Raw genomic sequence first — 21788 nt, forward strand, 5'->3', positions numbered from 1 at the left:
TCTCGGAGTCAGCTCTTCATCATCATCCTTCTTGACTTTAAGCTGCTTCAGCACAACCAGGTCATGCTCTTTTCTTACTTTTGCCCTCTCCTGATTTGCAGAAGTCCATCATCTCCTGTTTTTCTGTTACCTCCCTAATCACTGCTTCAGATAATGCTTCTCATCTCTCATTCCCACCTCAGAAAAGAAGTTGGGAGGTTCTGTAGAGTTTTGTTGTTGATCTCTCTTCCCCAGCAGTTCACAAACTCTGGATTGTAAGTAGAGTCGCAAGCTCATCAGAAGGTCAGTTGTTTCTGCTGCCACCTGCAAGTTACATTGCAACAGGACACTTTTGGGTATTGCAATTCATAGTTTGTCTTACTTGTCAACACAAATTTGATGACTATCTTGTGCGCAACTCTCAAAACTACCTCTCTTCCAGAGCTGCTCTTTTTGCAAGCCTAAAATCCCTGTGTGTGTATTTTACTCCTTTTCATAGATAAATTTTGACACAGTTAGTGTACAAAATGACTAATATGGAGCTTTTCATATTCTTTATACACCTTGAAATTGTTCAGCTACTTGAAGTTCTGTACTCCCATTGCTTGTCATACTGACCCGTGTTTTCCTCATGGTCCCCAAGAGGTCCTCAGTGCCTTCAAGATTAAATCTTAGCTCACTTGTCTCAGCTTTTACTCAGAAGATCACTGGAGTATGGAGGAGGTTTTGTGGTGTTTACGCATACCATACCAGAAAAGGATGCTGTACTCCAGCTAGGGCTTTTAAGTACTTATATCTATACAAACAAATAATAATTACACTCATGTCCTCAACTACACATGGCTGGAATTTTAAAGCTAGACAGCTTTCTTGATAGGGAGAAGAGCTGAGTGAGAGAGGGGATAGCATGCATATAGTAATTGGTGAAGACACATAAAGGTGAATATCACCAATTTGATTTTATTTTGTTGGGGCAGATAATGTTTGTTTACTGTTCTTTCAGCTTACCTGTCTGAAGCTGCTTATTGCTTATTGTAGTCCTCCTCTGTAAATTAGTTATTTTTGTTCAAAGAAATAAAAATGGGAACCATTCAAAGCAATGTTGTCAACTTTAAAGTCACACTCAATCTAGAATGGCTGAAATGAATACTCCTTGCATGGACAGAAGTCAAGGGTTTTTTTCCCCTCACTCTTTCACTTTTACTTTTGGTATACTGAATAACACCTTTCCTTAAGTAATTTCATCACGTATTCAATACAGCAATGAAACTTCTGTGAGTCTTCCCTGAAAATGTGTTAAGGGGTTATTGTTTAAAAATGTTAGTAAAGATTTTTTTAAAGGGAAAATTTGAGGATCACATTTTTGTGAATTCTTTACCACTTAAAAAGCTAACAAAAACCCCACAGAAAAACCTAAGTATAGTTTAATTTGCCTCTGTTTCTTTACTGTCCTTTTTCTACTCCTATATTTTGTATTTCTGTTACATTTTTTTAATGTTGTCCAACTTTTAACTGAACGTGCAAATTTTAAAGGAGAACGATTATTTTTTTTCAGAGTGTTGGGAAGAAATTACCTCCAGCCACAGCAACTCAGGAGCCAACAAAAATTGAAGTGGACAGCAGAACAAAAAGTAGGTTTCATAGTTTTTTCTTCTTTGCACTTCATGCTGTTAAACTTCTTAAAAACAAGCTGAAAACTTTTCTCTGTGTTTGGCTAAGAGTGTCCTGTATGTATGAAAAATTAGGATGCAAGTAGATATATTTAGGATAAACTTTGAGTAGGCGGTACCTAGACAGAATGCTTTGTTTCACAGAATCCTCTGATTTGTTTTTGCTCTGATAATCCTACCTCAAGTTTTCTCCTACCAAAAATCAAATTAAATTACGTGATCAGCTTTCAGCCTTGAGCATACTTCAGGATTAATCAGAGTTGAATAAGATCCAACTTCAGGCTTAACTTGTAGGTAGGTCATAGAAAACTGTCTCTGGTTGTGAGTGCCGTTACTTTTTTCCTCTTTTTTCTTTCTTTGTGTAGCAGAAATAATCTGTGTGGGTGTTGTAGTTTGTATGGGAAATGAACAGTGTCCAAGAACTTAAGTTCTGTTTTCGTCATTTCAATGCTTAGTAAACAAAAAGCAATAATTAAATCTTCTAGGCAGGTATCAGTGCTGTTCTAGGGAGGCATATGTAACTAGCTTACGAAATAACTTACATATATATTCCCCATCTTTTGATTTTATTTATATAAAGTTACAACTAAATGTTATGGATTCTGGTAGAAAAGAATAAGAAGGAAGAGAAAATAGCCATACCTTAGAGAAGAAACTGAGTAAAATAGCCATACCTTAGAGAAGAAACTGAGTATAATATAAAGTGTTGAGTTTTTAAGTCTTGCACAGTCTTCCTTCTCTGATGTATTTATCCTTTTAGTCAGGTAGCAGATAACATTTTTTCTCAGGACTGAAACACATACGGACATAACCTAAATGATTCTTGAATTCTATAGTTTAGTGGTAGACTTGGCAGTGTTAGGTTAATGGTTGGACTCCACGAGCTTAAAGGTCTTTTCCAACCTAAATAATTCTATGATTCTGTGATAGGAAGGCAAGCATCTGGAGTAGCAGAACAGGGGCTGTCTTGAGAGAAGTGTATGGTTACGACCTGGTTTACCGCATGTTTTCAGCTCAGAGTTGCAAAAGCAGCTTAAAACAGCTTTTAGTGAGTTATTGTCCATTAGCTGCACTACACTAATTGACTTGCTGCATCCTCTTATCTTGTTCCCCTTGTGACACAAGGCTGTTAATAGGAAGTACTGCAAGAATGCAATTGCCCTGAGGAAGTGAGAACTTGAAATACTGAAAAATGTGCAAACTGGTAATGTAGAGCAGGGGTCCTGAACCAATGTGTTTTGGGATTAACTTTCCAGACCTGCAGCTTGATCACGTTAAACTGACCTGAGTTCAGGTGCCATCAGAAGGGGTGGTCCCATGGGCTTTCGCACTTGCAGCACTAACCCTTGAGTGGTAAGCCAGGCTGGGAGACAGCTGCCTCTTTCCACATCCGCTCATACTTCTGACAGCTGAAGCTCCTCACTCAATAGCATCCCAGGGTACTGGGGTTTCATACTTTCACCACTTAAAAACAAATGTGGAAACCTTCTGAACAATGGTTAGAGAACTATACGTTCTATAGTGACACAGTGAGCTCTGGCTGACCCAGAGACACTTCATCAATGCTTTTGGGTGCTGGTTGGTTCTTTCACCTTTTTGTGATTTCCCTCGGACATGCCTTTTTGATCAGAAAATCCCTCTTCTTCTGTTGCCATCTATTTTCACCATGGTTGTGTGCAAACATCATTCGACATCCCTTTTGCCAGAACTGATGAGAAGGGTGGGCTACTTATTTGTACAGTGTCTTTGCGTGTTCTATGACTTTTACCTAAACTTTATTATTTAGGACATTTTATCTTTCCTGGAATCTCTGGGGCTTCAGTAGAATTTTTGGCATCTCTGTTCTTCCTTGGGAAAGAGAAGCACATGTATAGGAAGGTCTGATATAATGTAATTATACATAATTGTCTTGGCCTGGAATGGCATCACAGGAGATACTTCACAGGAAAAGTTGTCCTTCATTTAAATTGAAAAAGCTTTCAGTGAAAATGAAGCATACTTCAGTCTGGTTTGGTTTTTGATACAGGCGGAGGAATAATTTTTTCATAATACAGTTAATGGCTGATAGTCAGACGTGAGGAATGTGATCAGAGTCTGGCACAGGACTATGATCTACCTAGTATTTTAATTTCTCCAAAATTTAATTTTTGCTTTCTCCTAAAAACCTACCACAAACAAGCTTGAAAAAGCATTGAATCCAGGGAAGTTTGCAGTCTCAGAAAACTGGTGAATGTTCTAATTGCAGTGTTCGATATGAAAGTGTCATTCCACCTTGGACCTCAGCTACTTTTCACTTTTGCCTGGGATGGTAGTGTCCCAGTCTTCCTTGAAGTCTTTAATTGCTGAACAAAACAAATACTGTGCGATTCTCCAAAGAAGTAACAAAAACCAGAAGATCCATAGATTAAGCTCAGTACGAAGAGGGGGCTTTCAGATATGTGATTTAGATTCCTTTGGGATTACTGCTGGAGATGTATGCTGCAGGCAAGAGAGAGATTACATTAGGGGAGGAATAATGCAATTTTTCACCTTCCACCTCTTTCTTTCCATGACTGATGCTGTTATTCCTTGGTCTCAGCTGGATAAAAAAAATGCAGTTGCACTGTTAAAGAGCCTGCTGAGAGAGGAAACAGGGAACAGTAGCATCTTCCCTCTCTGTCCACAGGGGCTTCAGTATGGAGTGATGGTTGCTGACTCTTCCCACATCTTGATTTGAGTCTGCTTTTTTCCTATAGCTTTCCTGATGTGATAGGGCAGTGATTTGTAGCAAGGCACTTGATGTGCTTGCCATTTGCTCTTAGTACATGCAAGATGGCCTAAGTTCTGCAATGGGGTGCGTTGGTCAGAGCAAGAGACGGAGTAGCGTGTTCTATAGGTGCATCTCCCAATAATATGCTGTGTAAATCTCCCTAGGAAGTGGGCTTAAGATTTTGGGGCATAAACAGGTGACTCTTCAGGGCCAAAGAGGACTTTTTGCTCAAAGGGAGAGCACAGTGAAAGCACAAATCCCTACAGAGCTTGAGTGACCCCTTGGAAAACATCACTAACCTTTCAGGAATGAAAGAATGCATCTTTGAGGAGAAGAGGAGAGAGCTGTTTGGTTTTAGGTTTGTGGGTGCCTGGACTTAGAGGGGAATGATTCTGCTGTTGAATTTCCATCTCTCTTACGTATCTGGGATGGCACATGCATGCGTGTGTGTTTATAATTCTATCTTTGTTTTTTCTATGATGTAGCTTGCTTTTAGTTTAAGTGGCTTGCGGTGAAAAGGCTATATTGTACACAATATGTATACATTTTTAAGTAGCTCTGTTGGATTCTAAAATTCAGCAAAGCAGAAACATCCACAATGACTGAGAGCTATTGCAGATTACTGAGATTGCAAAAATGGATTATAAATAAGTAGACAACAAAACAGCAAAGGCAGTAAGTCCCAGAATGCATTGACCGCGTCACTTAATTTGATTACTCCACTCACTGACTATTTACAATTTGTGTTAAACTATTGCATAATAGGAATACCAAAATCCTAGCAAGCAACTAATCTTTTTGCATGATGGTAGAATGTATAAGGAATAGCTGAATCTAGATTAATGGGGCCCTAATTAGTTCTATTTCTATTTTTTTGTTTAATGAGGTGGTGTTTTGACTGTCTGAATCTTGTGAAGTTCTGTGAAAATCTTTATTAGTGCAATCCGTTTAAGAGTCTTTAGTATAGCAGTTAATAGTAAAACCAAATTCTGCTGAATATAGTGTTTGGTTTTCTTCGTCTGGTTTGTGGTTTTGGTAACAACAATGTAATTTTTCACTACATTTTGTACATTTTATTCCATTTCAGAAACATTTTATGAGTGATAGTTAAAGAGAGGAAGCTTAAGCTCAAGGAATACTACTTCAGTGCTGCTTGTTTTCTTACTTAATATTCCTGTTTGCATTTATATTGATTGGTGTATGATTTAGACTTCAACAAGGAGGAAATATTTAAGCCTCAAAAATCAACTATACAGGTTTGTTGTTTGTTTTACTAATAAATAAATAAATAATCAATTTCTGAAAAGCTAGAAGGGTGGATCCAGCCCAGTGGTTAGGTTACCTGAGATGGAGGAAGTCTTGCCGTGGGGTGCAACAGTTCTTGCCTAACAGAAAGGAAGCAGCAGCAGAGGTAAGAGGAGGAAATTGTGTCATCCCGGCCTAAGAGGAAATGCAAATTCCAGAGTCACTGTCCCCTGTGAAATTTAAGCTTGAAGGTATGTTTGTCTGTGGACTGCTGTGTTGAATGTCACAGCTCATCCTAAGAGTCTGGCAGGAGAACAAATAGAAGAGGCATGCTTTTAAAGTGTACAGGATCCACTGATACAGTAAATGGAGTTTGCTCAGTTCTGGTATGAACAGTGTAATATTTAACCCATCTCTCAAAATACAAACAAATGAATTTACCTGCTACAGTACTGCAGGACCCCAAGTCATATAGAAGGTGTATACATGGAAATCAGTGCTTTACACTGTAATTGTAAATACATATCGAGCCACTGAATTCTGTGGGTGAAATACAGTGCTTGCACCAGCCGAGGTAAGGAAGCAGCTGTATTCTGTAGGAAGGCTGTCTCTTGCTATTGTTCTTCCTCTTTGAGGCAATGATTTTTTGAGGGGCTTGAGACTGTATCAAATAGACCACATTTTGGACTTGGGACAGACTGTGGGACATAAGGTGCCGAACAGAGATGCATGTTAACTATCCCCATAAAACATACAGTTCTTTTAGGAGGATAGGCCGTGTATAGTGTTTAGGATGGTCCTGAGATTTTTTCCTCAGTGAAGTGTGGGCAGTGACAGACCACTTGTGATATCTTTGCTGCTGCTTTTTCTTCCAACTTCTGAGCTACAAGGATGATGCTAGGAAGGGGAATTGCATGTCACCTTGGGCCCTGGGGATCTGTCAGAGAAGCTAGCAATGGCTTTGTTCTTCCTTCCAAAGGACAGGACTAGGAGGGACACAGGCAGAGAAGATGCTTATTGTTGTGTTGTCATTGTACCTAGTCTAGTTGGAACAGTATAGTTCAAAAATCACAGGATGTAGCCAAGGATACATATTTTCAAATGGGATTATACCTAGCCCAAGCCCGCTCAGTTCAGAATGTGTCGGGCCAGAAGTTGAACATTCTGCATTAGATCCGGCCTGTTTGAGTTGTTAGATATGCTGTAAGGTTAATCTGCTCACTCAGTTCTCTGAGCAATTCCCATTGCCTATGGCAGGTTGTTCTCCTTTGTTTGGAAGGAGCTGTGAGTTTGCAGGGAGACTCTGTGGTCTGACAGAGTGAATTATTGTTGAATTAATAAATGAGGACTGAAAAGCTCATAAATATAGCCATTTCTCCTCCCTTACTGTTTCCAAGATGTGTGCTGTTGGGGGTTTATTAGCAGGTATATTTTTTAAAATGTCTTCAGGTCAGAGGAAAAAAGAGAGGCTTCTGGAAGAACCATCTGTGATGTATAAACCCACCCTTGGATGTCAGATGTAAAAATGAGATTTATCATCTACAGTTGAGGGATGATTAATATTGGTATCTGAGTTTGGAGCTTTAATTTGGCTTAAGCCTATTTACCAGGCTTGTAATAGGATATATTATTTTGACCTTTCTTTTTTGGGGGTTTGTTTTGTTTTTTTTTTTCTCTTGGAAAACCCCCAAATTCAGCAAGTTCCAGTGTGGTCTCTACAGTGATGTGGCTGGAATTAGAATTTCCTTTTATCTTTTCTTCCTTCCTATCTAAACATAACTGTTGAAATAATTAAGTGCTTCTACAGCCTCTTGCGGTATTGTGCTCTGCTGAGTAAGGACAATTTTAGTACCGAAGTGACATAACCTATTAGATTCATCTCTGCTTTTATCAGTCTGATTTTAAAGGTTCATATTATTTTGAGTCCTGTTGGCTTTGCTTTTATTTACTTAAATCATGTTGGTCTACCATTCCCTTAGGAGAAGTTTGAAAGCTGACTTTGTCCAGTCACTTGCATTGTTCCAAACTCATCCCATGTTGTTGAGACCTAAGTCTGTTGCAGCGTGATCCACAGGGCCCTTGTTAGACAGACGAATGTATTGATTTAGTGTATGTCAGTGAGAATCACACTCAAGGAGTCCAGACTTCTACTGTACATAAACCATGACTTTTTTCCATGGCTGTATCTTCACCCTGTGTTCTTGTGCCAGCCTGCAGAACATGGGGTGGCCGTCAGCCTCCTGCAGCTCCCTCATGTGCCTCTCACAAGATTGCCTCCTGGCTCTTTATTAACTACATCAGCATTTGGCTAAGCTTAAGATCTGTTTTTTGACATTTTTCTCTAGTTTAATTCGTTGTTTCTCTACTATCTGGATAATAAAAAAGGAAAAGGTAAGAGCTTGGTGGGAAGGGCAGACAGGTTGTGGAAGAACAGCGTTCTTGTCATCAAAAGTAGAAGGTGAAGATGTGTACCCATTTGCTGTGTGTGAAAGACTGAGTTCTTTGGTTAAAGTCTTGCTGCTTTTGACAGCCACTTACTGTGAGACATTGACATATACTTTTAGAGGAAAAGCTTAAAAAAAAAGAAGAGAGCACTTACTTTCCTGATTATCAGCTGACTTTTTCAGATGCTGAAACCACAACCTTCTCTTCACTCTTGTTTGTCAAGGTCTTCATCTTGAGCCATGTGAGTTTGGTGTCTGGGCTCCAGTGGGTCCCAGTGGAGATCTGTCACTTCTGTTTAGGGAGTTCAGAGTGTGATTCAGCTAGTCAAATGTAGGTGTCTGTTCTTGGGGGGAAGAGCAGCTCTCAAGGCTTTGCTCACTTTAGTGACTTGATCTCCATCGACTGTAGTGCCAGTGTAGGTACTGCCATCATCGATTTCTAGCATCAGGTGCCCAAATCTAAATCCAGATACCAGGCCCCACCCTGGGGGCAGAAATCAGTAGCCTGCATCTAGAGCTGTTTGAGATACCCCAGGGTATTTTGGCTTGCTTCCAGCTGCCAGGCCAGAGGGACCTGGCTCTTCTGTAGCTTGTAGCTTGTGTATCGTATCTGCCAACAACATGGGTGTCTTACATACCCACGAGTGTCTGAAATGGCACTTGGTGTCGGGGCAGCTGAACTGACCCCCCGGTGGAGCCTCAAATACCCACAAGTGTGATAATGCGGGTTCTCTTTATAGTAAGTGTAAAGAAATAAGTCCTGTTGTTTCAAATTAATTTAGATTTCTGTGGCCTGCAAGTACCTGTTTCTCTGCATCGAACATGACAGTTGACTAGAGGTAGAGGTCATCAAAACTGAGACATTTAAAGTGAGGTGAACACTTCTACAAAGCCACATGCCCTTCTACAAAGGGTCCAGTAATTTCTGTGTGTGTTTCTTTGTTTTTTTTAAACCTGCTGTCTTAAGAGTATAACATATCTTTATACATTATTTAACAGCTGGAATACATATTCCCTTTTTATTTGTAAGGCACATTGACATACTTGTCTGTTGCACAGCAACATGTTGTGAGTAACTTCTTTTCATGACAACTGCTTTTTATGATTTTTGAGTAGGAGTGCTGGCTCCTGTGCTTTCCAGATGAAAGTTGAGATGATGCCCTTATTTATAGACAGTAAAGGGAAAAGGGAAGAGGAAACTTTAGACTAATATTCAAAACTCTTCTTTTACACTGAGTGTACAGAAGGTTTAGTTATAGAATCATTTAGGTTGGAAAAGACCTTTAAGATCATCAAGTGCAACCATAAATGTTTACATTTATTAATGTATTATTTATTATTTTATCATCTTTAGAGATGCAGAAATATCTGCTTTCTTGCATACCAAGGGATAGATAAGCTACGTCAGCCTACTGGGTCCTATATGCTTCCAATTTATGTGATCTGATGGAAGGCCATACCAGTGGAACTATTGAAGCAAGTGTTAGATACAGGCTTACTCTAAGGGAAATGGTTTGTGGCAGGTTGCCATCTGGAGGAATTTCATTTGAGATAATGGTTCTGGGCGCTACAGAGCTAACTCCCTGGATGATGTGAATGGGAATGCTCAACAGTGTGCCGTTTTTTAAATATTTCATACTGCTTATGAAGGTGTAAAATACAAAGAGAAAGATGGCAAGAAAATGAAAGAGACACTTGTGGAACGTTTTAGGAAGATTTTCACCCTTGGATAAGTAGTTGTTATAAAGTGATAATTTATCTCATTGAATGTTCTTCCTTTCAGCCAAGGAGTATTGCAAAGTGATATTTCCATATGAAGCACAGAATGATGATGAACTCACAATCCGAGAAGGTGATGTCGTCACACTTATTAGTAAGGTAAAAGCAATATTTTTCTCCCATAAGCAGGGATCCAGTTTTTAAAATAGACGTCGTTTGATTGCTGTAAAATCCCTATTTGTGCCTTTGACAGTGTCCTTCCTAAAACAATGCTAGTTTGACAATGAAACATTACATAGACTTCAGAAAGCCCTACATCTCCCTTCCTCTTGTGCTTTAGAGCCTTACCTTGATAACATTAAGTAAAGAACAGCAGATGTGTTCTCTTGAGTTTACAAGTTTATACAATTAATTTTAATTTGAATCTGCTGACAGATCTGCATAAATTGTAAATTGATCCCTGTAACAACATAAAAGCCTAGAGAATAGACTGAAAGACTCAAGAAAGCAGCAACTTTGAACATCTCTCTTAGGTGTGTGATATATCTTTCTGTAGGTATTGTGAATTAGATTGTTTGGGTTAGATGGAGATAATGTGCCTAAATTAGCTTAATGAACTGAACACTTATTTAAAATGTAGCCACCCGTAACACTATGGTAAAGCAGAAAAAGATTATAAACCAGAAATAAAATCATTTTAGATCTCTGTTCTTTTCTTTAAAATTACTTGAAATTATTCAAGATTAGAAATTAAAAACCAGTGCTAGGATTTATACTAAATCTCTAAAAACTATACAGTAAGATGGTGAGTCAACAGTTGGTTTTCTTTTAGAAGAGCTGTGTACCATGTTACAAAGAACAGCTTATAGTTTAGGTGCACTTAATTTCCTGCTCTGGTTTAAAGACTTACAGTTTGTTTAAATGTTTTTGACTGCTGGACGTAAGTATTTGGGGGAAAAAAAGCTACAAACTAGAAAAGGCTGTGGATTTTGTGTGATGAAAATTAATTGTAATGATGTGCACAATAGTGCTGTTGTTGTTTGTGCTTATATGAAAGTAAGCGAATGAATTCTATAATTGATAAGATTCATAAGAAATTGTTGCTTGACTGAGCAATTTGACACCTGGGTGGAAAAAAGCCAAAACCTTGGGAATTACATCTGGGGCAGTGTTTGCTATATACTAAGCCATTTGCAATCCTAGAGGACATCTTCTTTGTCCTGAAGAATATATATGTAACCGAGGAAAAATAATCAGACATTTGGTAGGAAGAGAAACCGCAAATTTAAAAAATAAATTGTGTACATTAAATATCCTTTAATGACTTGCTCTCAATGACTTTTTTGTTTAGCTTGTCTTGAAAACTGTTTGGCTTTGCCTGATTTAAAATGTTCTTGTGTGAGTATTTAAATGTCTTTGATCATGGAAATGGCTTTTAAGATGTTGTTCCTGTCCACTTTATGCTTTATTGACCAGGTTGATTTAACTCTTTGAGATGACTGATCTCCAGGTGGAGCTGTGTTATTCAGTATACATAAAGAGACATTTACTAAGGTTTCAATATGAGGTTTCATTTGCTTACTTTTTCCCTTTTTCTTCTTCCTGCTGCCTCTGCCCCTGCAATGGAAGAATATTTGTCTTTTATAATAACTGAGCTGATGATTTGACTGAATTGATCAGTTTTCCCAGCTGTGCAGTGAGAAGTTTGTCAGTATATTCTCTAGTGTATCCCCCTGTCCTTCTATTCTCCAGCCTAATGGTATCAAGCCACTACAGGCTTTTTATTCTTTTTTTTTTTTTTTTTTATTCAGAAAAAGTATTTCAGTACTTTTTTCTGTGGTATGTCACATGTCTATGAACAATTACATAAAACCATGCCCCTAGAGGCTGGGAGATCTCAATGCAAAAAGGCTTGGAATTTCTCCGTGGATGCTTTTTTGTGCTGTGTCTGAACTAATCTGAGATACTGAAGAAATAGTGCTTAACAAGCAGTCTCTTTGCAGATCCTTTTGTGGTTTGCAGATATCATTGCGGTCAGACTTGTGGGGTTTTTTAAATCTGTTTTTAACACATCATTTAAAAAACAAAATTCAGGTGGTGTGGAGTCAGGGTCCTTGCTGTAGAGTTCTGAAAACAGTGGGGTCTCCTCCATGGGGTCTCCTCCATGCTCTACCATGCAATATAGTAACTTTATTTTAGTCCAAATCTTCTGAAGCAGGTGTCTCTTGTAACTTTTCTTTAGTCTGCAATAACAAAGTCAGCCTCATCTTTCTGCCCACTAATGGCTTCTGCTAGAGAGTTGCCTTCTACCTGGAATTCAAATCACCGTGCTTAGAGTCCTTTTCATGATCAGTTAATGATCCATACTGACTTAAGAGGAATTAAATCGAAACATATGGAGTACCAGAAATTATTACCATGGTTTTGCTTTGCTATCAGATTACAGAGTTTCTTTGAATCTATTTGCAAGAAATTGTTTTGCAGGGTTTGCTTTCTATGCTGGAGAGCATTAGACAAAATTTATTCTTCCCAATTACCTAGACCCAAGGAGAGAAGATTGTTGCTTTTAAAGAAAGAGATGGGTGTCATAGTACTTCCTACATCCACAGATGCATTATCATTAAATAATATATTTTGTTGAAATCACTAAACCCAGAAAGTTATATGAATTCTCAGTATGAAAAGTCCCTCACTAGGCTAATCTATTTTCACACAGTCAGATCTATAGGAATGTTGAAGACTCACAATTTTAACTCGTACTGAATTTGCATTTAATTGAAAACAATAGCATTGGTGAGAATGTGTGGAATTGGCTGCAGTAATAAGGAGTGAGTGACACAAGAATGGGAGAGAAATCTCATTAAAATAACGCAAAGTGCATTACAAGGATCTTCAAAGCATGAAGATGAGATAGTACTTGATAGGTGCTAAGAGGAAGGGGTATGACTTAGATGAGCTAAACGGTAAGTTACTAGGAGAGCCTGTGTATTTGTGCACGGATATGAGAGAATATGTGTGTGAGGAAGCTCGCACACTAATGTCTGATATTCATCTTAAAATGCTAAAACTTTATTTTGTGGAAAGAATTACAAAGGAATGGTATCCGTAAATGTGGAATTTAAAATCACCATTTTAACAGTGCCCATGCAGATAAAAGAGATAAGATTATGTCAGATTTCTCTCTTTTTTTTCAGCTAAATGAGTTATAAAAGTCCCTTTGTCAAGATCATCAAATAGCTACCTAATATAAAGAACAAACCAATATTTTTTTTGTCATGGCCTTTGCAGAATCTGTTTCAAGTTCTCACTCTGTTTTGATGGATGTTGAAATCTTGAATCAAAAACTGATCAGACCTTTCCTATAGGCCTCTATGATAAGGAATTTTGAACATCTATAGGTTTTTTATGAAATAGCCAAAGAATAGTTTGAATGGATTTACTGAATCACAAGTGAATTTCTAGTCACTTGGAGAATGAGTTTTATTTAAACACTGAAGTGAGTCAGTAGAGGCTGATCACTTACAGGTCATAACGTTATGTATTTTGGGAGATATAAGGGGAAGGATGGCATTAAGCAAGAATGATAGCCAAAAATAATGCTATTAAATGGCATATTGAGTCATTTTTTGATGAACTGCATAGGCCTAAATCATGGAAAAGATACACGGTGAGACAGAGTCCAAATATCTGGTAGTAACAGTTGTTTTCTCATAGGTTAAAATTTACCTAAAAGACTAGAAGAAAAGCAGAAGCTAACTTCACATAAATGTATTCCAAAAATTTCTGGAAAAGGTTTTTCTCTCTTCCTTTTCCCCAGTGAAGCAAATAGCCTTGCAGATACATAGAAAAGCTTTTATTTATTAATTATTGGAAATTAAAGTGGACAAATGGTAGTCCTTTAGTTCCATCATGCAAAATATTTAAAGATAAAAGACCGAAAAATATTGCTCAGAATTGCAAAGGAAGGTAAATACTTCATCTTCAAGGCAATAAAACAGTAGACCTGGTACCTTTGCTTTGCAGAAAGAGGTCTAAGAAGAATACACCTTTGGAAGAAAGAGAACAAAAAAGCAAAATACAGTAATTTTACTTGTGCAGTTAAGGCGATTGTTGTGCAATTTGGTGATAAGATATGTTCATAAGCTGAAAATATATGAATGGCAAGAGGCCATGAGATTGACCCTGTAGGTTATTCTTTGTAAAGTCAAACATTTCTGTTCCTTAGGTATTTTTTTTAGTGTCTTCAAAATGTGCCTGACAGTATTTGGGTAAGGCCAAGAGCACTGGTAGTGACTGCACTGTGCAGCTGAAGGAGGGTGGCAAACAGGGGTTTCATCATGCTCAAATATTGATTTTGGAGATTGTATTTGTAATAAATAGTCACTTTTAAGCAACAGAAGATTCACGGGACATTTTCAACTGTCATCTGGAAAATCTTTTAGGATTTTTCATTCCAGCACTTTTAGACATAGCTACTGTAGGCTACTTTTCAGTGTTACTACTCTTTATGCAAACACTACAAATTTCTTAGTAGCTCTAATAAATTCTGATGAAATGCATAGGATTCTGGAGATTTCACTGGCATACAGAAAATGACCTGTGTGAAGAATCGATAGTAATAGCTAAATAATTTCAAAGCAAATACATCAAGCACACACTGGCAGCTGCGCACTCATTTGAAAGCAGTTTTACTTGCAAGAGTGTGAAAGATTTCATTGCACTACATCAATCTAACTGAGCTCTAGGCAGTCAAGACCAGTTTGTTCCCAAGAATGAAAATTATCTGGATAAATAAAATTAACTGTTTCAAAAATCATTGCAAATTTGAAAAGCTGACAGTAATAGAAGGGTATCCTCACCTGAACCCTTATTATTGGAGTAGGAGTAGTGGAGAGCAGTATCAGTGGCAACTCTGCTAATTCTGCATTTAGAAGATGTCTAGATTAATAGGTGTCAATATATTAGCTGGAATAATAATCTTGTGCCTCGCTCTGCATATCCGACCGGGCTGTCCCTCGGCCTCTGCCTACCTGGATTGCAAAGCCTTTCTTCTGCTATGGGCTAACAGCTGAATACACGGCATTAGTGGTAGGAACGTGTTGCACGGCAGTGATGGATGAACATAGTAGGGGGTTCTTTCTGATTTTGCAAAGGAGCTTTCACGAGGAGGCAAGTTTCACAGGAGACGTCCAGCCTCCTTTTGGATTCATCAAAACTGTCTGAAGGATTAATGAGGTGAAAAGGAAAGCAACAGTGACATACAGCCTCCCAAAATCTTACTGATGCTTTCAAATAGTACTAGGAAAGTTGATGCATTGGTATCATGATAGACACCACTAATGCCTGTCACTAGTGAAAGACTTGCATGACAAATTATCTGGTCTATATATTTAATGACAATACAGATAGATATTTAATGGCAATCCAATTTGTAGTGCTTAGTTCTGTGTTGGGGAAAAAAGAGCCATAAACCTAGTTTCTAAAAATAAGCATAATGGCAATCAGTTTTTACAAAGATTGTATTTGCTTTTGGTGCTATTGTTAATAATTCGCTTTACTGTCAGATTTGCAAGTTTTGTGGTTCAAAATGCTGTACATTTAGTTAGTCCCTGCCCCAAAGCACATGCAATCAAGTTGTAAGACAGACAAGTAAGTACAGGGAAGAAGAAGGGTATAAGAAAACAATGAAATGAGATTCAGTATTGATAGTCTCCTTCATAATGTCACATTTTCGCAGTCACTGTGACTACTCTGTGCGTTTGTCAATGTTAGAATACAGAATCTGTCCTTATGCAGAGCGCTTAATATTTTCCAATTCTTCTGGTAGTTGTTAGGCACGTAATTTCACCCTCGCGCTATTTATAGACAGTTACCCGAGCACAGCCCTTTTGCCAAAACAATTCTCCGGGTTTTCTCTCTTACGACATCTTTAAATGCTCATCCTGGTGTGGGAGGTAATTGTCCAGAGCACTTTCTTTAGCTGAGCGATTGCCAAGGCGAACTCGGCTGGGCAGGGTTGTGAAGGAAAACAGCTGCTCTAACGGATGCAGGAGGCTCCTAAAGGGATGAAATTAGTAAGTGCTATGTACAAGAAACTTGCCAGTGAGTTGAGGCCATGAGCAGGGGAAGGAGAGAGAACCGGTGTGATAGAGGAGGACGCTAGCTGATACTTAATTGAACATTTTGCTCGATTGTGGTGTCTCTAGGGTAGAAACCTGTCTGTTTCTACATTTTTTTTTAGGGGGGCAGGGTTCGTTCCTGAATTCTTCTATACACTTTTAATTACACACAGTGCACATGTTTTACAACCCTTGGTTATAGAAAGACGTGGAGGAATTAGAAGACTTTCATTTTTTCTTTCAGTATGAGTAAATAGGTAGATAGTAGCACTCATTTTTCCATATTAAGATGAAAATTTCAATGTTTTCCACTCTATGGTAAAAAAAAACAAACCGTGATAGTATTTGAGGTAATTAAAAATAAAGCTAATTGGCCAGGAAAACAGAAATTTTCAAAGCAGAAGTATGGTATCTTAAGGCTGTCTCTTTCGAAAGAAGGGAAGAAGTTAGTCATACTTCATTATAGTCATTCAGATAATTTTGTTTTTCCTTGATTGACAGCTAAAAGCTTTTATCTCATTTTTAGAAATGAGTTTACTAATATAACAATACAAAAAGTTCAGGTTATGCAGCGGAAAATACATGATCTTGTTTAATAAAGCATAAAAATGGCTTTCATCAGAGCAACTTAGTGGGTTTTTGTTGAGACTAAATATTTGGTCACGCAGATGCCCCTATTTGGAGTTTTAAGACAAGATATTTTGAGCATTTGTAACTTTTGCAACAATCTTGCATGCAGAAACTAAAAGGAATACAGTAAGTAAACATCAAATAATCTTCAGCTTTAAGAAAGCTTTTGTGATAGCTTTAAGAAAACTTTTATGATGTTTTGTCTTTAAAGAATAGCATGTGAGCAATAAAGGCACTTACTGCTTGCCTTTGGAAATAAATAGGCGTTTCCGTCAGAGACAACAATGCCATAAAGGGTCTCGGTGCATGCCCTTTTCTCTCCTGAGATACCATGAATTATTCAACACATCTTTGGCCAGACCCAACAGCCATACATAATCTGCTTTCTGTGTTCCTTGCCCCCTGTGCTGTGCTTAGCACCAATTTTTGCCCCCAAGACATCCTTCCTCCTTAGCTGATTGAGAAACCTGCTCTTACCGAAGCTGCTGATTTCATACAAGAAATTATTTTGCGAAGTGTGCATGCTGAGGGTGCACTTCTACAGGATTGATGGTAGGTGGCTGCTGAAAGGGATCGTTCTGCTCCTTCCCTCTGGACTTGCATCTGGCAACCTTGGCCACAGGACACGCAGAGGTGAATGAGTAGGAAAGGGTGATACGAGGAGCAGGATTGCCCCTGCAGCCAGCAGCCTGCCGAGAGACTGGCTTAGCGGTAGGGTCACTTTTCCCTGACTTGAAACTTGAAAGTTTTGACCTGATGGGAATAAGAAGATTTGGATTTTTGCTGGGTTTCAAGCCATGATGCCATACAGGACGGTAACAGGAGTAGGTCCTGGAGAATGAGACCCTTTTGACATGCTGCTAATGTGTGTGGCAAGTGCGTGGGGTAAAACTTGTGTCATTGCATAGAAGCATGAGTGTTTCCTCATATGAGTGATATAAAGCTGTTATATAAAACTTATGGGGACACTGATGATCAAATAAATATGTTCATTTTATAAAACGGTTTGTTATACTCAGTAAGTTATAGGGAAAACAGACTGTAAGTAATTGACCTCTCGTTTTTCTTCTGGCCTGAACCTTGTCCTTGGCCAAGACTTCTAAATGACTTCTAAAAATGAATTTTTAACACTTATTCATATCTTGCAGCATTTCTTGGCTGCTGTGATTAGAAATGGGACATTAAGGTCTGTGTAGAGATAAAGCCTGACAATATGTTTAATAAGGTACCAGGTGCAGGTTACATTCACTGGGATCTTTAGAAACATTACTGAAACCCTAATGTTTGAGCTGAGCACTTACATAAACTATGATGCCTGAGATGAGTACAGGAGAAGCAGCCAGAACTTGAATGTTCTTCTTGTTAGTACATTTATAATATTTTTTTTTAAGTACACACTGAAGTTCTCTTTTCCTGTTCTTGTTATCACTGATTGCAGTGTTACAGCAGTGCATTCAGAGGAAGGGTTTCTGCTGTTCCTGGAAAGCCCCAAATTTGAATTCTGATAAATAGGAGTTCATGCCAAGCTATGTAGGTGAAGTGGCAGGATCCCCCATGCATGCAATGCTTCAAGATTTGCATGATTTGGAAAGAGTTAGGTTTATTTGTAAGTGTGTTTAATACAGCCAACCTAATCTAAAAAGGTGACATATTTTAAGATAAAAAAGGAAAGAATATTATTTCTGCCCTGTGCTTACAAAAGATATCACTGAAATGCTGAGGTGTCTGGAAAACTGTGATTATTGCTCACAATCTGGGCTTTAGACTCACTGCTTAGCTTCATCCTTTCTTTTATCCTTCATGTTGGGTTCACCTGCTGGTTTGAAGGTTTATCTGAAGTCCAACCTTTTCAGGGTAGGGAAAGCTGTTTAAAGGGAAAGTAAAAATGCACGTATAGTGCCAAGTAATTAGTAATTGTAATTAGGACCCTGGTCCTAAGATGTCTGTGATGTAAATAGTAATAGCATTAAATAATCCTTCAAATGTTTGGTTCTGTGTTTTTATAATCTAAATACAAAAAATGTAATTATGTAAATATTATGTCTTGGCCTTTTATGTCTGTTACATTATGTCTGTTACTAGCACCACCTTTCATGTTTGTGTTGGCTAATTTAGTTTTAATTTGATTATTGGAGTGCTAGGGTTTTATGATGTGGAACATATTTATTTCTCCATGGCATTCTGCTGACTGAACATTGCAAGTGAAGTGAATCCCCAGAAGAGATTGTTTTGTTCAATGAACAATGTAATTTTTCCTGTTTGTACAAATATTTTGTCAAAGCATTTCAGCTTCATTACTGATTAAACTATTTAGTCACAGAGTTTAAAGTCAAAAGGTTAGATCTAGCCTGAAACAGAATTAACAGACAAAATATATCTGGTCTTCTAGATCCTCAACTCTAACATCCTGGGTGTTGCAGGTCATTCGTTATTCTCAGCCAGTTTCTTTGCAGGGCCCAATAACTTGGGCCAATTCTTGAACAGACTGTGTCTTCTGGAGACGTATCTTCTTGCACCTTCCAGTAAAAAACTGTCTGGAAAGAGTAGTGCAACCACAGCTGAAATAATGTCTAATTTCTGACAGTCTCTCCTATTTCCTTCTGTACAATGTTGACACGGTAAATTCTTAGTAGAGCCTTGGAGCTTATGGATAAAGAAAAAAATATCTATTTAACTTCTTAAGCTTTAAAAAATGCAACTGGTGTTATCAGATGTAACATTCCCTATGGCTTGGGCATGAGAGCTGACAGGAGCTGGGAAGGATCCATGCAGGATTTGGAGCTTTTGGGACATAGGCTGAGGACCTGAGCAGGATAAATCCCTCGGTTAGGGGCCAAACAGAGCCAGACTGGGAGGTTTCCCCTCATACTTTTCTTCCAGTATTTCATAATCTGTAAGTATTTGCAAGAAAGTGTATGTAAAGGGAAAACGGGTGCTCTCCAGGACTGCCTCTGAAGACTAATTTATTGTTTGTTGGACTGTCTCTTTTATCTAAATGATCTTGGATTAGGTGGTTGTTGAGAGATTCATTCTGCCTTACTGCCAGATTTTAAAATTATGTTTCTGCTGAGGAGTACTTGATTACTAATCAGATGCTTTAAATCATAGCCATTTTCTTCAAAAGTACTTAACCTTACAATATAGTGCAAAATTTGTTTCAATTCCAGTAAATGAGCTTAATAAGTAACAAAGCTTGATTGTATTGAATATAGTCTTAAGTAGCACAAGGTGGGTGTAATGCAAGCCTCTGGAGAGATGCTTTCCTTCATTCATAGGTATTTTACCAAGTTTTATGAGAATTTATGAAGACTCTAAAATCAATTATTACTTTTAAGATAAAATTGGATTTTGAGAATTATGTGTCTTGGCTACAGCATCATGATACTGAATGTAGTAAGAAATTTTAAAGAAACATTATTTTGAAGTACTTTTTTCACCCAGGTTTAACATGATTTTGTTGTTTCCCCCCAATGACAAGGTTGTATTAATGAAGATCTGATGCAGTGTGAGGTCAGGTTTTGTTTAGTTCATTTCAAAGCTACCAAAATAGTGCTGATCTTTGACACTCGTTTTCGCTGAAAGTTTTCCACATATATTTATATATTATATATATTCATTCACAGGGTAAAAAAGTAAGTAAAAATTTCCCTGCATATTATTGGTTTTGCCCAGTGATGTCACACACCAACTTTACAAATCAGAGAGCTCGTCCTGTGGTCTTCTCCAGCGTTTGTGAGAGTTGGGACCTCTTGGTCCCAGCGCTGCAGTCGAGCCCGGAGGCAGGCGGCAGTGCTGCCCCACGGGTGCTCTGCGTGGGTGGGCTGAATGGCAGAGTGCTTGTCCTTCAGATTTGACTTTCTACGATGCCTTTCATCCTCAAATTCAGAAGCCTTCACATGTTACATGTATCTCTGCGTGTATGGATGATGTCTTGAAAAGTGCTATAGAGACATTTGTTCACATTAAAGATGGTTTGTTTTTCTTTAAATTATGCGGTTGGCTATCAGTTGTGGAAAGACTGATAGAGAGATGCTTACAATGAGGGTAGTAATAACATAACATGCGGCTGCCAGCATAGCAGAGCTGACACAGGAAAGCTCTCAGTGCAAGTGTAAGAGGTATTCATGGCTCTCTGAATAATGTGATTTTACCAGATCAACATTCTCCCTGATGAGAACCAACTTTACAAGGGCAGAAGAAAAACAGACATTTGATGAATACAGCTTCCAGCTGCTGGGACTTTTTTTTTTTTTTAATTAGGCAAGGAACTATGTATTCTAGTGGAAATTTCTGTGAGACTCTGGTATCCTACCATGAAAATTTTACTTTTTCAAACCCTTCACCATTACAATGTCTCTCAATACTCTGAATAGTCTGAATTTTTACTTTGTAAATTTGGCTTGCCAATAGTATATTTTAAGCTTAGTAATGCATAAATATTAAATTAAAAATAATTTTCATAGGCCAGTTTTTTAGATCTCCGTAAATGATGGTTATGTGTGCAAGTACATCTACTTGCATGAGCAGAAAACTTATTTGAGCATTGCAAGAGTATGCATACCACAGTACATGCTTTGCCTGGATACCTGCCTGGCAGTAAAACTGTTTCTGCATCTCCTGCAACTCTTTATTATGCCCCTCGTGCGCTGCCAGCTCTGGCGGTGCTGTACTCTGTGGAATGGCTTGAATAGGTTTTTAGGCAGCCCCTACCAGCCTTGCTCTGTCATGTTTCCATGTATTTTTGGTAAAGCTGCCGAAGTTGCTCAGCTGTTGGTAGGTTCCCAGTGAGTATCAGACGGCTGCTGATGCTGGAGAGCAATCCCCAGGCGTTTGCAGCTGGCTTCAGTGATGATCTGGATACAAGTCCAGTGGCCTTCTGAACAAAAGCAAGAGAAAATTATAATTACAACTGCACAGAGAGCCAAGTAGCTACTGTTTTTTATTTAAGTGATTAAGAACAGTCTCTTAGCACACACTAACTCTCCTGTAAGTGGCTTGGGAAAAAAAAAAAAGAAAAAAAAAAAACAAAAGTAAAATAAAGCATAGTAGTTGGACAAAAAACATGTTGGCGCATGTATGACATTTAAATTATAGTAATCTTGTATGCTTTATGGACCCTAGCAAAATAATGAAAAAAATCCACATTGTGAGTTTTTATTATAAACATGTTCACAACCAGAAGTGCTGCTTCCCATTTTCAGAGAAAGTATTGGTTGCCTTCATGATCTTTTCA

The 21788-nt window shown here is 38.2% G+C and overlaps 1 protein-coding gene across 5 annotated transcripts in view; it reads left to right on the top strand.

Moving 5' to 3' along the window:
- Positions 1 to 21788, top strand: part of SH3KBP1 (SH3 domain containing kinase binding protein 1) — a 244603-nt gene that overhangs the window by 175324 nt on the left and 47491 nt on the right. For all 5 annotated transcript variants that reach the window (XM_068425085.1, XM_068425084.1, XM_068425086.1 and 2 more), the window contains 2 exons: positions 1535 to 1610; positions 9871 to 9965. In XM_068425085.1, coding sequence (XP_068281186.1) covers positions 1535 to 1610; positions 9871 to 9965 — 171 coding nt within the window. The remainder of the gene's footprint in view (positions 1 to 1534; positions 1611 to 9870; positions 9966 to 21788) is intronic.

Source organism: Nyctibius grandis, chromosome 2 (assembly GCF_013368605.1).
Source record: "Nyctibius grandis isolate bNycGra1 chromosome 2, bNycGra1.pri, whole genome shotgun sequence".
In the NCBI taxonomy this organism is placed as follows: Eukaryota; Metazoa; Chordata; class Aves; order Nyctibiiformes; family Nyctibiidae; genus Nyctibius; species Nyctibius grandis.